At 43.5% G+C, this 13,494-nt stretch overlaps 2 protein-coding genes across 2 annotated transcripts in view; one reads left to right on the top strand and one right to left on the bottom strand.

Moving 5' to 3' along the window:
* Positions 1–5,111, bottom strand: part of LOC129109936 (teashirt homolog 1-like) — a 35,039-nt gene extending 29,928 nt beyond the window's left edge. Inside the window, exon 1 of the mRNA XM_054622085.1 lies at positions 4,704–5,111. Within this exon, the coding sequence (XP_054478060.1) occupies positions 4,704–4,743 (40 nt within the window). The 5' untranslated portion in view covers positions 4,744–5,111. The remainder of the gene's footprint in view (positions 1–4,703) is intronic.
* A 2,118-nt stretch (positions 5,112–7,229) lies between these two features.
* LOC129109479 (prostaglandin reductase 3-like) lies at positions 7,230–13,177 on the top strand. Its single transcript, XM_054621553.1, has 2 exons — positions 7,230–7,528; positions 9,508–13,177. The coding sequence occupies exons 1-2, from the start codon at positions 7,254–7,256 to the stop codon at positions 10,433–10,435; spliced, it is 1,203 nt and encodes a 400-aa protein (XP_054477528.1). The 5' UTR covers positions 7,230–7,253; the 3' UTR covers positions 10,436–13,177.
* The last annotated feature ends 317 nt before the right edge of the window (positions 13,178–13,494 follow it).

The raw sequence follows: 13,494 nt of genomic DNA, 5'->3' as shown, positions 1-13,494 counted from the left end.
CCTCTAGCCGAGTCCGACCGCCAAACGCACACACACGCTAAAGGGAATGCCCAGGAAACGTAGAGCACAACTGAAGGGGGGGGAGATAAAACTGGCCACTGCGGATCAATATGTGTTCCTGTTCTGTCCGATACCCCTGGTTTTGATAGGGAACGTTGAACAGATATGACAGTCAGAAGTGAGAAATATGTGGAGCTGCTGTTAGAGGTTGTTTCTGGCACTCCGAGGAGGGGATCTGAAGACAGGCCCTGCTAAGGAGGATGACTAACATAGCGTGGTTACCGCTACACCCGTTCAAGTTATTCATTCCAGGAAAACTAACACCGGTCAGTTCTAAGCCACACACACACACACACACACACACACACACACACACACACACACACACACACACACACACACACACACACACACACACACACACACACACACACACACACACACACACACACACACACACACACACACACACACAAACAAACACAATTTTTTTTTTCACTGAATTCTAACATAAACTTCTCATTTCTCAGAAGCTGTGGAGCCTTTAAGCCATCAGAAGTTATAAGCCGCTCCAACTTTCAGGCCAAAGACACTGGGTCCTTTACAGAAAAATCGACTTTCTTTTATCAAAACAAGACTGTTCTAATTCTCAGGAAGGAGGGGGTATTCAAATCTGGCAACATTAAAAAGGGAAGGGAAAAAAAGAACACACCTAGAGGCTATACACTGCTGCACTCCTCAGGACGCTGGTGTAGACAGAAGGGTGGGGGTGGGAGGGGGGGCACATAAATCTCGGCATACTGATTATTTCGAGGGGAGAATATCACATAACAGCATCGTCAAGTAAGAGCACAAAGGTCGCTGTGTAATCTTAGCCACCCCGGGCATGCAAAATCATTAATCCCTGGGCACTGTGATTCTCCGGCTCGGAAATAAACTAGAGGCCTTCAGCGAGGCGGCTACAGCACCGAGTTGGGAGGACGTTCAGCCAAAGTACGACGAGACCGTGTTATGATGTGCTGGTGATTTACTAGCAGGGCTGCAACACATGCTAAAGTGTAAAAACTTCAACTTGAACGTCCACATTTATTTTTTCTTTAAACGGTCCCTGGGATTACTTTGTGAGTGCTGATACAAGTGGTTAGAACAGGCCCGAGCCGTGTCATTAATATGAAAATAAATAAATCTCTCGCAACAGTAGAAACATTTCCACCCTCACATTCCAGCTGCGAAAAAAAGAAAAGGAAAGTTAAATAGGATGCACTGCTAGTTCAACGCAAAAAACAATAAAAAAATAAATAAAACAGAGCTCTGTAATTGAAGGAATGAGAGAAGAGAGGGAAAAGGTTGCGATGTGCTGTTGCCGGTCTGGCCGCCTTATTACAAGGTTATAAGAGAGGTGGGGGCGGGGTATAGGGGTGGCGGGGGCTCACCGAGGTCATTAACTGGCATTGTCTCCTGACGTGATTAGTCAGGTAGCAAAGTCCATTTGTCACCTGCACAGGCAAATTGAGTTGGTGCTGCACTAGGGGCTATGGGGACTGTATAATATCAACTTGATTACATCAAGGCAGCTGCGGACTTGACACCTTACTGAATTTGTCAGCATTAATCGTTAGGGCCTGTCACAAATCCATCAGCTCCGCAGATAATTAGGGCTCTCTCTAATGAAGCCAACGGGAAGCAACCTCACCCCCCATCCACGCACACACACACACACACACACACACACACACACACACACACACACACACACACACACACAAACTGTCTTTCTTATAATTAACCATCGTGCTCCACAGAAATAAGAGCGACTATCTTATCTGCTCTTCCTCCTCTTCTTCCTCCTGTAAGTCCATCTGAGACTGCCTTGGTTGAAAGACGACCTCACTCCATTCTGTCTTTTTTTATTATCGCTGCCTTCCTTCCTGCCCCCCCCCCTCACCCTTAAATCCAGTCGTTTAATGATGAGGTGAGGCTACAAGTGTAATAACACACACAGGAACATGCGTCTGTGCACAATAAAATGCACGCAGGAAAGAGGGGGAAAAAATGCACACTTTTGTTTTTTAACTCACTTTCTGCATGCAGGTTTCCAAGGTTTCTTTGCATCTCAGGTTTACTACATGGATTTCTGAACATGGATTCTTAAATAAAAACTATAATTTATTTTTATAAAGAGTAGTGACAGTTAGATATGTGATGAAAAAAAAAATGATTGTGTCTTGGCCATTTTCTCTGGATCTTTACATCACATACACTCAAAATCTTCATAATAATACTTGAGAAAATTGTGTTTGAAATTAATGTTTGAGGAAATAAACTAAATTACGTGTCAAAATCAGAATCTGAAACATTTCCCGTAAAAAAATCCTCTAAATTTGTAAATTTATGGGAGAATTAGGAGAACAAAAATCTAGTTGTTGCTACAAGACCATGAAAGACATTTAATTATAAGATGCCTATGTTATAGGAAAATAAAATGTGTAAAAATGATCAAAAAATCCACAATTACGACTTTAAACATTTCTGATGCTGTGGAATATTCTATGCTTGAATATTCTTGGCCTTGAAACACTAAAATAAACATTACATAGTAAATAATATTCTCCCCCCCCAAAAAAAGGTACAAGGTGAGAAAAAAAAAGAAACCTGTCGAGACAAGTCTACTATTGTTTTAATTGTCTCAGCTCTGATTTCCATGCTCAGTCTCACCCTGAGCAATTTCCTCTCTGAGCAAGCAGCACAGAGAGGAAGCCACAGGTCAGTACCAGCTCCCACTGGAGCATCAGGCCAGCCTTGTGTGTGTGTGTGTGTGTGTGTGTGTGTGTGTGTGTGTGTGTGTGTGTGTGTGTGTGTGTGTGTGTGTGTGTGTGTGTGTGTATTCATTATGTGTTGCTGGTGGGAGTGTTGGGCGGAGGGCGTTATCTCCGACCGACTGCCATGTTCATGGGAGAATGGAAAACATCCCGTCTGCCAAGCCGTGATTGACCATTACAACCTATGATGCTCATGGCACTCAGTGGACAGTCTAATGGATCAATGGTGTGTGTGTGTGTGTGTGTGTGTGTGTGTGTGTGTGTGTGTGTGTGTGTGTGTGTGTGTTTGGTAAGTGAAGGGAGGGGTCACAGCGATGTTAGTTTTCATGCCTCTATCTACATGCAGAAACCTAACAAGAGTCGGTCTACTCCTACCATGGCTGACCTTTTACAGTGGGCTTTTTCACCAAAACGATAGACGAAACTCTCTCTCACACACACACACACACACCTCAGAAAAGTAAGTCAAGTCTCAATATCTATATCCTCTTTTCGCACTGTAGGCCCGACATTGTGTGAAAAGCGCTTTGCTGGAAAGGCGAGCGAGAAAGAAAGAAGTCTAGAGCGAGCACCGGTTGAATGTTCTCCATCCTACACTCCTTCTCATCATCCTCCTCCTCACCACCACCAGCTCCCTGCTTAAAAGATGATAAAACCTGCTGAGTTCAAAGTCTTCGTCGGCTGGCCCTCCTGTTCGCCCCGCTTTGCACCTCATATTTCAAAATCTCTTTAAAATTCTGTAACTGTCTTTTGTTCACTCCAGTTGTTAATGCCTAACTTCAAAGGCTCTGCCTCATTAGCACAGAGGTAGAAACCCCTGTCACTCATTTACATTTGTTTAAAGGCTGCAGGGAGACGGGAGGAGAAAAGGGGGAGAGTCCAAATCCAAACCACTAGAAGTCAACCTTGTCGGGTCCTCTGCCAAGACCTGGTTTTATCAGTTGGTCACATTGCAAACATTATGCTCCCCTCCAGCAGTGGATATTGATTTCAATCGTGGACTGATTCTTACCCTGAATGTGGGGTGAATTTTGGATGGGAACGTGAAAAAAACCCTCAACATTCATTTCCATGAAGAAAAAGGGCATACTCCAAAAAAAAAAAAAAAAAAAAAAAGAAAGAGTGTTTTGCTTGATCTTTCCTGTGATCTATTCAACATACACACCATCCTTTCATCTGCTTTTAGTACCTTCCTTAAAAAAATGAAAACGAGGTGTTTTCAACCATAATTTGCAACTTTTTAGGTTTCAGTTTCTGGCTGAAACAACAGGAGGGGTTGTGTGTACGAGTGGCTAAACCTACCAGAGGCATGCTTGTCTTGGTGGAAGGATTTATTGATGTTTATCAGGGATGAATAGATCAAAGACTGCCACATGACAGGCGATCAATCACGCATCAAATCAAGGATGGCAATCCTCTAATAAAACAGAGAGAAAAGAGGGGGAAAAACGGCTCTCACCAGTTGTCTCCCCCTTCTTTCCCAGTCAATTATTCATCATTACTCACTCTTGAACCTCAAAAGCTCCCTTTTATCCCCATAACATGCCATTTAGTTTATCTCACCATTCTTAAGAGAACTTTCCTGGCAAAGAAAGATGAATTAAAAAAAAAAAAGAAAACCCCCAAATGTTGCAATGCACAGATTTGTGCGTCATTTTGCGCAATTAAGACACATTGTTTAAACACAACTGTGGGTCACGGGTTGAGTCGCGCGCCGTGTTAACAACACAACAAATTGAATTTAAACAGTGAAATAAATCGCAGCGTGCAGAGCAACTAAACAATGTGATGAAGGAAAGGAGACATTTTCATTTGGCACTTGTGAATTAAAAAGCGAGTTGGCTGCTGTGGTGGGAAATGGTCGTTATGAAGGGGCGGTTATACCTGCTGATCGCCGCGGCTCTTGCTGCTTTCTCCTCGGCATAGTGACCGTCGCTCTCCACGGTGCTTCTCATGCAGGAATTACGAACAAATCAAGTCTGTCAGTTTGGAGAAATCATCCCGGTTTATGTCGGGTGGAAGGGTTTTTGGTTTTTTTTTATCTTGGAGCTGGAAAAAAAATGTCTTCTTTTACAAACTGCCTGCTCTCTTTTTTTTTGGGGGGGGGGGGTTAACAGCTGGTTCGGCTTCGAGAATGAGCAGCAAAAATTACGAGGGGCATCGGGCAGCTCCTGACACCTTCATGTCCATCAAAGATCATCTTCCGTCATGTCTCTCATGGCACGGGGTTTAAAAAGAAAAAAAAAAGCTGCAGCGAGAAAAAGCACCTTGAAACCCAAGTTTTCAGTTCACTCCCCCAAAAAAAAAAAAAAAAAAAAGCTCCCTAATCTCCGGTGCTGTTTGGAGTGAGGGGAGAGAGGGGGAGAGGGGGGGGGGGGGGGACACGATACTTTGCTGCGCCTTTTTTACGCACAACCAGAAACTAAAAAAAATAAATAAACTCTGGCGGTAACAAAACAAATCCGTCCCGTGTGAGCGCAGCTCTGATAAGTAATGTATCCTCGTGTTTCCTTCTCTTCTTCTGCCAGAGACCTGAAAGAGAGAAAAGAGAGGGGAGAGAGAGAGAGGGGGTAGACACAAACAGGCATTAGATGGGTTAATGTCAGTCCCGTCACCACCACGCCACCTCAGCCCGGATCCAGCCTCACCAGTCCGGCGGAGACTTTTTCCTCCCTCCCCTCTTTCACTCCCATTGAAAAAAAATAAATAATAATAATTATAAATGAGACGACCGGGCTTTCTCTCTTACTTACGTTTTTTTTTTTAGGAGTCGTAGAAATAATTTCCACCGCTCATCTCATCGCATCTTAAGACAGAATCGCTATATATATATATATTTTCTTTTTTTTTTTTTTTTTTTGTTGGAGGGGTGGCTGATGCGGTGGAGAGGATATATCACTTGAGAGAGAAGGGGAAACAAACAAGACGCAGGCGCATCCAAGCTTCGCCAACAGCAGATCAGATCGACATGGACTGAAATATTTGTCTCTTAAAAAGAGTAAAAAGAGAGATAGGGGGGTGTGGGAGAGAACTCCAGGCACTGATCCGAGGTCTCCCGACCCACGAAAAAAAAAAATAGTAAAAAATGGAAACGCGGTGGATCCAGAAGCTGTTTCAGACAGTCTCAACTGATAGACAGACGCATCGAGTGGCTTTTCCTGCTACATTTTTACTCCTCCCCTCTCCACAAGCGTCACCCCTGACAGAGGAGCCTACCTGTCAATCTTTTTAATTGTCTTGTTTTCCCCCCTCTCTCTCTCTCTCTCTCTCTCTCCTTCTCCCTTTGCTTTAAAAAAAAAAAAAAAACGACAAAAGCAACGGATCTTTCCGGAACTTATCATGTGGATGAACTAAAACCAAACTTATAGGAACATGCGTCTCAAATTAAAAAAAAAAAAAAAAAAAAAAAAAAAAAAAAAAAAAGCACAACAAGTACTGTGCTAATAAAAAAGGCTGTTTCAACTTAAATGTCATATTTTACGGCACTGACACACGAGTCCCGAGGTTTGTCTCCCACTGGGGGTGGGACGAGGGTTCAATGCTCCCATATGTTGTAGTAGCCTCATGGTGACATGCTTTGAATGGGAAAAATGACACATGTCAATAGATGGCAACGCACACTGCATGAAACGTACAGGCGATGCAGACAGCAGCCTCCCAGATCGCTTGGTACAGGCTTTGGTTTACAGGTGTACATGTGGGCACGGACACGTTTTCGGCAGCAGCCCCCCCCTTTCCCAATAATAATAAAAAAACGGTATTAAACGGTAGCGTAACGTGCACGGCACGCCGTGTTATTGTGTTTCAGTCAGCCTATTTGTGGCTGTTTTTGGAGAGGTTCGGCGGGGTTCGGCGTCGGTTTTGTGGGAGGAAAAAAAGCGGTGGAGGATACGTTCGTGTACGAGGATTGATTTGTTTCACCTTACTAGGAAGTGGGTGCTGTGTCCGGGAAGGGGAGGGACTCCGACAACAAGTCTGGAGCGCTGCTGCTGCGCTGTACCTCCACGGCTGCACCGGTGCACCGCTTTCATCCTAAATACGCCTTTCTGTGCTTGGGTTTTTTTTTTTATTTTAATATATTTTTTTGCCTAAGAAAAACAGAGAGTGATGCCACAAAGCGCAGCGGCTTCTCTTTTTTTATTCGAAAACGCGTTTTGCACGGCTCAGCCCGGCCCCGGCCTGCACGCTGTGCGTTTGCAGAGAGGGTAAGGGGGTGTGTGTGCGTGTGTGTGTGTGTGTGTGTGTGTGTGTGTGTGTGTGTGTGTGTGTGTGTGTGTGTGTGTGTGGGGGGGGGAGAGAAGGAGCCCACAGCGCAGGCTAATGGCAGCCGGGCTTATTGCTGCCAGCAAAACGTAGCCGACGTCAAGTTTTTTTTTTTTTTTTTTTTTTTTCTTCTTCCCCCCCCCCAAGTGAACTTTGTCACATTTCGCGGCCATGTCCGGACTGCTGCTGCTGCTGGGGAGGAACGGCGGGAGAGCGGTGTCGGTGGCCGGTACGGACGCACTTTCAGGAGTTCATGCGGTCGCTCGGCGCTCCATCATAGACATGTCCTACTCGTCGCACTTCATGGATTTCCAGGGATCCTCCATACCGAGCAGCATGAAGAAGCTGGTCGTGCACAAGCTCAGTCCTAATTTCAGGGAGGCCGTTTCCGCGCAAACCGTCGCGGTTCCGACTCCCGGGGACGCGGAGTTGCTCGTCAGAAATCGGTAAGTTATGGTGTTTATTTATTTATTTTTTGAAAGGTGGGCAAAAAAACCGACACTAAGTGATCTATGAATAGCAGTAGGGGACCCGAAACGTGTCACCAGTCTATTAGTGGATCAGTATTTAATGTCGATCCATCACAGTGAGGCTGATGTTGAGAAGTTGTACAAAGGGCTCCGCTTACCTTGATTCACCAGTGTCCAGCACCTGCGATCACCATCATCATCATCACCATCATCATCATCACAAGATGGCAAAATACGTGAGGAATAAGCGCTGTACTGTATTTCCAAGTTCCGCCCTCTCTGCATTTGTCTATCAATCCATCTCGGCATCTCTCTCTCTCTCTCTCTCTCTCCCCTCTCTCTCTCTCTCTCTGTCCTCCTGTCTCACTACGTCACCAAACAGCAAACAGAAACTCATTGTAAGGGGGGGGGGGGATCAGACTGGCATCAAGAGGTGGAGATGATGGAGAAGGTGATGCAGTGTTACATGGCGCGGGAATTGCAGCATCATTTCTGTGATTGGCAGCAGCAGAACCCAGCGGTGTGTTCATGGTTAGGGGAGAGTGAACCCACCTGAATTCAGCTTCCATGCACTCTTTTAGCCTGACATAGACTCTGTGATGATTATATAAATAGTGTTACAGTACACTGGCTCGTGTCAGGTGGAAAAGGCATAAGATGCTGCTCTTTTTTTTAAAAGAGCAGCATTTCTGGTTCTATTTCTGATCCCAGCTGGAGGTAATATCTTCCCTCTAATTTTGATTTACTACTATATTAGCGACTGTTTGTATGCCTAATCGGATTTAAAATTTTAGTATTAGTCTTATGTAAATGCACGCAGGGTTTATTGGGGTATTTACTGCCTATAAAATATATACTTTCCATCATTTTGAGTGTAAAACATAGAACATTAGTGTCTTACTGCCTTGCATAACGGAGGTCAGTTGGGTGAGAACTCAGACCTTTGACTGTTGTTGTCTGTAACAGTGAGGCATCGCAGTCATGGGAACAGTGGAAAGGATTTGACTAACAGAAAATAAATATTTCTGGTGAAGGACTCATGCAAATAGAGAACCACATATCCCGTCTTGCACAACTTGGGTGCAGTCTTAATATAACATATGAAAGTGGTGAATGATGGTTTTCAGAGGGAGAAATTGGTCATTGAAACGATCACGACTGCAGTGAAAGAGGTGGATTAAGTCACAAGTTAGAAATTCAACTTTTACTGATTTATTACATTCAAAAGTTTTTCAGAGGGTTTTTGTACGAACACCACAAAAATAATTTAATGTGATTTTTGTTTAAACTCCGGTGTATTTTAAATTAGACCTATGTAGGTTGAAATAGTTGTACCTTTGATGAGAACACACTTCTCTTTGAGGAACCTGATTCTATAGATGTAAAGTAGTCAAATCAAGGTGTCTTGTTATGTCACTGATCCATCTATAAACCACAGAAGGATTATCTAGAAGCTCAAAGTACACGTGTGACATGCACAGTAATGAGGCACAGCATGCGTGCCGCTCTAAAAGACGGTAAATGATTTATTTATACATTCCTTTCTCACATATTTGTTTCCAGCATGTTTCCAAAGTAAGATGAAAACAGCCGTCTCCGTGTCGAGGCAAGAAGCAACCATCTAAGATTTTAAAAAGTGCAGTTTGTTGTGGGGGTCTCTGAAGACAATGAATCATGACATCATGCAATGTGTTTTGTGATACAAGCATTTCCCTGTCAGCGCCGGGCCGTTCTCTTCCACAGAGAAGCGAATCATTGCCAAAACAAAGCAGAGTGTTTGTGCCCTGTGCAGACATGTCCTGAGAAGGAAGCTGAAGTCTTGACCTTCAGACAGAATTCAGGAAAAGCTCGCACTAATGACCACGTAGGATGTTACGTATGCATTTTGTTCTTTGTCACGTAACTTTTATTTTCTTCCACAATCATTGTTATTCTTTCCTCCCTCTCTATTTCAGTTTTGCAGGAATCAACGCCTCTGATATTAATTACTCGGCGGGCCGTTACGACCCCTCGGTGAAGCCGCCCTTCGACGCCGGTTTCGAGGGTATCGGCGAGGTCGTCGGCCTCGGCCTCAGCGCCAGCTCCCGCTACACCGTCGGGGACACCGTGGCCTACTTTGGCAGCGGTGCGTTTGCAGAGTACACGGTGGTGCCAGCCAAGGAGAGCGTGCCTGTCCCCGCGGCGAAGCCAGAGTTCCTCACCCTGCTGGTTAGCGGTGCCACGGCCTACATCGCCCTGAAGCGTCTGGGAGACCTGGCTGAAGGCGAGACGGTCCTGGTCACGGCGGCGGCGGGAGGAACGGGACAGTTTGCCGTGCAGTTCGCCAAACAGGCCGGGTGCCACGTGATCGGGACCTGTTCATCCGACGAGAAGGCCGGCTTCCTCAAATCCATCGGCTGCGACAGGCCGATCAACTACACCACAGAGGACCTGGCTAAGACGCTGAGGAAAGAGTACCCACAAGGCGTAGACGTGGTGTATGAGTCGGTCGGAGGCAGCGTCTTAGAAGTAGCAGTGAACAGTTTGGCCATTAAGGGCCGGCTGATAGTCATTGGCTTCATTTCGGGGTACCAGACGGCATCGGGGTTCCCGGCTTTCAGAGGGGGGACACTACCGGTCAAGCTGCTCCAGAAGTCGGCCAGCATCCGGGGTTTCTTCCTGCCCCACTTTGTCAGTGACTACAGGGAGGCTCTGGGTAGCATGATGCAGATGATGGCCAAGGGGAAGCTAGTGTGTGAGGTGGATAATGGGGATTTGGCTCAGGAGGGGAGGTTCGTAGGCTTGGAGTCAGTCTTCAGGGCTGTGGACTACATGTATGCTGGGAAAAACCTGGGCAAGGTGGTGGTGGAAGTGGCCCCGCTCCCTGTTAGCAATAAGCTCTGATTTAACTAATATCATGCTTGAACTCTAATGATTGAAAACCCCCAAAATTGCAGAACTTTAATTTTTGAATAGATTCATTTCTTTACTTTTGTACGATGATTTATATAACTCTAAATTAATCTACAAAATGCTTTCACAAATAAACGTTATAAGCAAATTATATTTTCTGCTATCCTGGTTTTAGAAACTACATGCTATAGGAAGGTGTTTTTTAATTATGATTAAGGTGAGCTTTCAGCAGTTTGTTCCAAGACTAACATTAGTTTAAAACAAATCTGAAAATGTACGAACGACTATGCAATGATGATCATATTGCTCAAATATTCTGATAAAACAAATCTGACACGGTACACTAGCTCGGAAAATACTTTTTACAGTGTTTCTTAAATTGTGTGCCCACCGTCTGGTACAAGTCCATCTCCAAAAATTAATTTAGACCAGCTGCCATAATGGGCTTGCTTTTAGCACTCTCAGGCACTTTATCTACCATAAATGTTTTATGATAGACTTCATTGTATTTCTAATAGGGGCTTACATTGGTGTGTGCTTGTCAAGAGTGAGTGCTGCTCCAGGTGTGCTTGCTATTTCATCGCCTGTTTGTGGCTGACAGAAACGGCACTCACACAATCAATCTTTTCATTCACATGTCCCGAAGCTGCACATAATAAAAAAATAAATTAAAAAAAAGTTCAGCTAACCAGGAGTTGCACTATAAAATGCCATTAGGTTTCCACACTGCAAGTAAAGAAAAATCACTTATAGTGAATGCATTGTGGAATACCCTTTGACATTTTTTTTCTTTTTTCATTTCCATTTTTTTTGTATTTAATTTCGTGTTGGATACAAGAAACAAAGCAGCACAACATATGTTAGTTTAAGTTTAGTAACATGATGGATCATTTCTACATAAAACCCAAAGATTATAATCATGTAACAAAAGTTGTTAAAGCCTCAATAGGTGAAATGTTTCCAAGATGTCTTCTAAAGAAAAGGATGAGAAAGGAGCTGCCGTACGTTGAAGCAGTCCATGTTGTATGAATGTGCTGCATGTAGTCTAAAACAAACACCTGTTCCTACCTGGCAGCGAGGGCTGCAGTGTTCATGCACTGTGAACATGTTATTTCCTCATCCAGGTGGCCACTCAAAATATAACCCAGTGTGAAATACGTTACAGGTGTGACCCCAGCATGCAAAGCTGCCACCCTCAACAGACGGCGCAGGAAATCAGAAACACACCAGGCCAAGGCCGGTCTGCATCCACAGCGTAGGACGTCGACAGAAACAGTGGTTCAGATTTAGATACAGTGATTACTGAGGTTTAAGTCATAAGATCTTTCACACACACAATGTGGGTTTTTTTATTTTATTTATTAGGGGTAGTTTTCCAAACAGAAACAGTTCTGAGATTTATTAACTACCAACTATGAAAATGTTAAAGTAAAAATCACTTATAATAATTATTATAATAACTTAAAAGCATCAACATAAAAAAGATACACTTAGAAAAGTGCTCTGGACATTCATTCTTCTCGCCTTTCAATATATTTAATTCCATTTCCCTTTAAATGTTTGCTTTCAAAGAATTGGGTTGTGGTAAGAGTGGTTTTGTTAATATTATAAATGACTGAATCCCCTCATTCCCAGAGGTCACATATTTATTTAGTTAGGTCTCCTTTTCTTAGCTCAGTCTTATCAAAAGCTACAATATAAAAAGTCTACTCACTTACGAGGTTTGTTACATTTTAGAGAATATCCTTGACCTTTAGCCTGACGCATGATATTTAAAATCCATGCCTGCAGATGATTTTGACTTGGAGTGACTTGGTGTGAATAAAATGAATATCACAATTAAAGAAGAAATGAAACTAACATTGAGTTCGTCTCAGCAGCAGAACAAAACACTCATCGTTAAATCATTGCAATCACCTCTATTACGCCACTGTTTGGTCAGGCGTTATGCAAAAGCAAGCTCGCACACGCCAGCCACACGGAAGGTGATGATGCACGAGGATGTTTAGATGAAGTGAGCACGCTCGAGCACCGTGTGCCTCCATGTTGTGCGGCGAGGAGGCGGCCAGGTTTAGCATCTCTTCAATTAACAGGAGAGGCCTCGTCTCGGCGTCCTCCAGGGTCTACCTGTACCTCCGCTGATTAGTGAGCAGTCACAGCCCCAATTAGAGAACACAGGAACCTGGAGAGACAACACTCTTTATTTAATTGGATTGTGTTGAAGGCGGAGGCTGCTAACTGGCAACTTATTGAAGCGACTGTGGAGCGTAAACAGGACATTAAAGATAGAGAAGGTCTTCAAGAGAAGCATTCAGACTTTAGAGCGATGGTGAAACTTTGTAAACATTTTTTTTATTTGAGGAATTATGCTAAGTGTCCCTCATTTTAGTCAAGGGTTACTGTAGTATTTTTACTCAGAGTGGAAGTAATGGAAGGTAAACTAAATGTATCCTTTATAACCTGATGTAAATGTGAAGGATTAGAAATAATAATTGTGGACGTGCACTTTTTTGGGAGGACAGTTTTTATTGCTTTGTGAGTGGCTGTTATAAAGTCATTGCAACTTTATAATTAACCAATGAATCAGTGCTAATTGTTTGAGATTTGCTGATATTAGTGGCGGTGTACCTTAAGGTGAGTCTATGTAACTTTTGAAAAAGAAATAACAAATTTGTTCTCACACAAATGAAAAGTTGAACTCATAAGAATAAAATCATACCCTTGTTCATGTCGACACACCCAGGTTTTTTTTGCTGTATGACCATTAGCTTATGCTTGCTAATGTTAGCAAATTAAAGATGGGTATTGCTGTATTACTTTGCTTAGTGAGTCTTAATCTTCCATAATTGTCACTTGCTGCCGCTGCTCTGCACGGTTACAAAGTCTTGATTTAAAATGAAAATGTTTTCTCTTTTCTTATTTTCGTATATATATATATTGCTGTTTTTTTATAAGCAACAACAACAACAAAAAAGATCACGACTTGAAATTATAACTTTTCGTATGTTCCAATCAGTTTCACTATTCTATCCAAGTCCAGAGCCGGAGCT

The sequence above is a fragment of the Anoplopoma fimbria genome, chromosome 20 (assembly GCF_027596085.1).
Source record: "Anoplopoma fimbria isolate UVic2021 breed Golden Eagle Sablefish chromosome 20, Afim_UVic_2022, whole genome shotgun sequence".
Lineage (NCBI taxonomy): Eukaryota > Metazoa > Chordata > Actinopteri > Perciformes > Anoplopomatidae > Anoplopoma > Anoplopoma fimbria.
The sequence above is the reverse complement of the archived record's forward strand: the minus strand, read 5'-3'. Positions and strand labels throughout refer to the sequence as shown.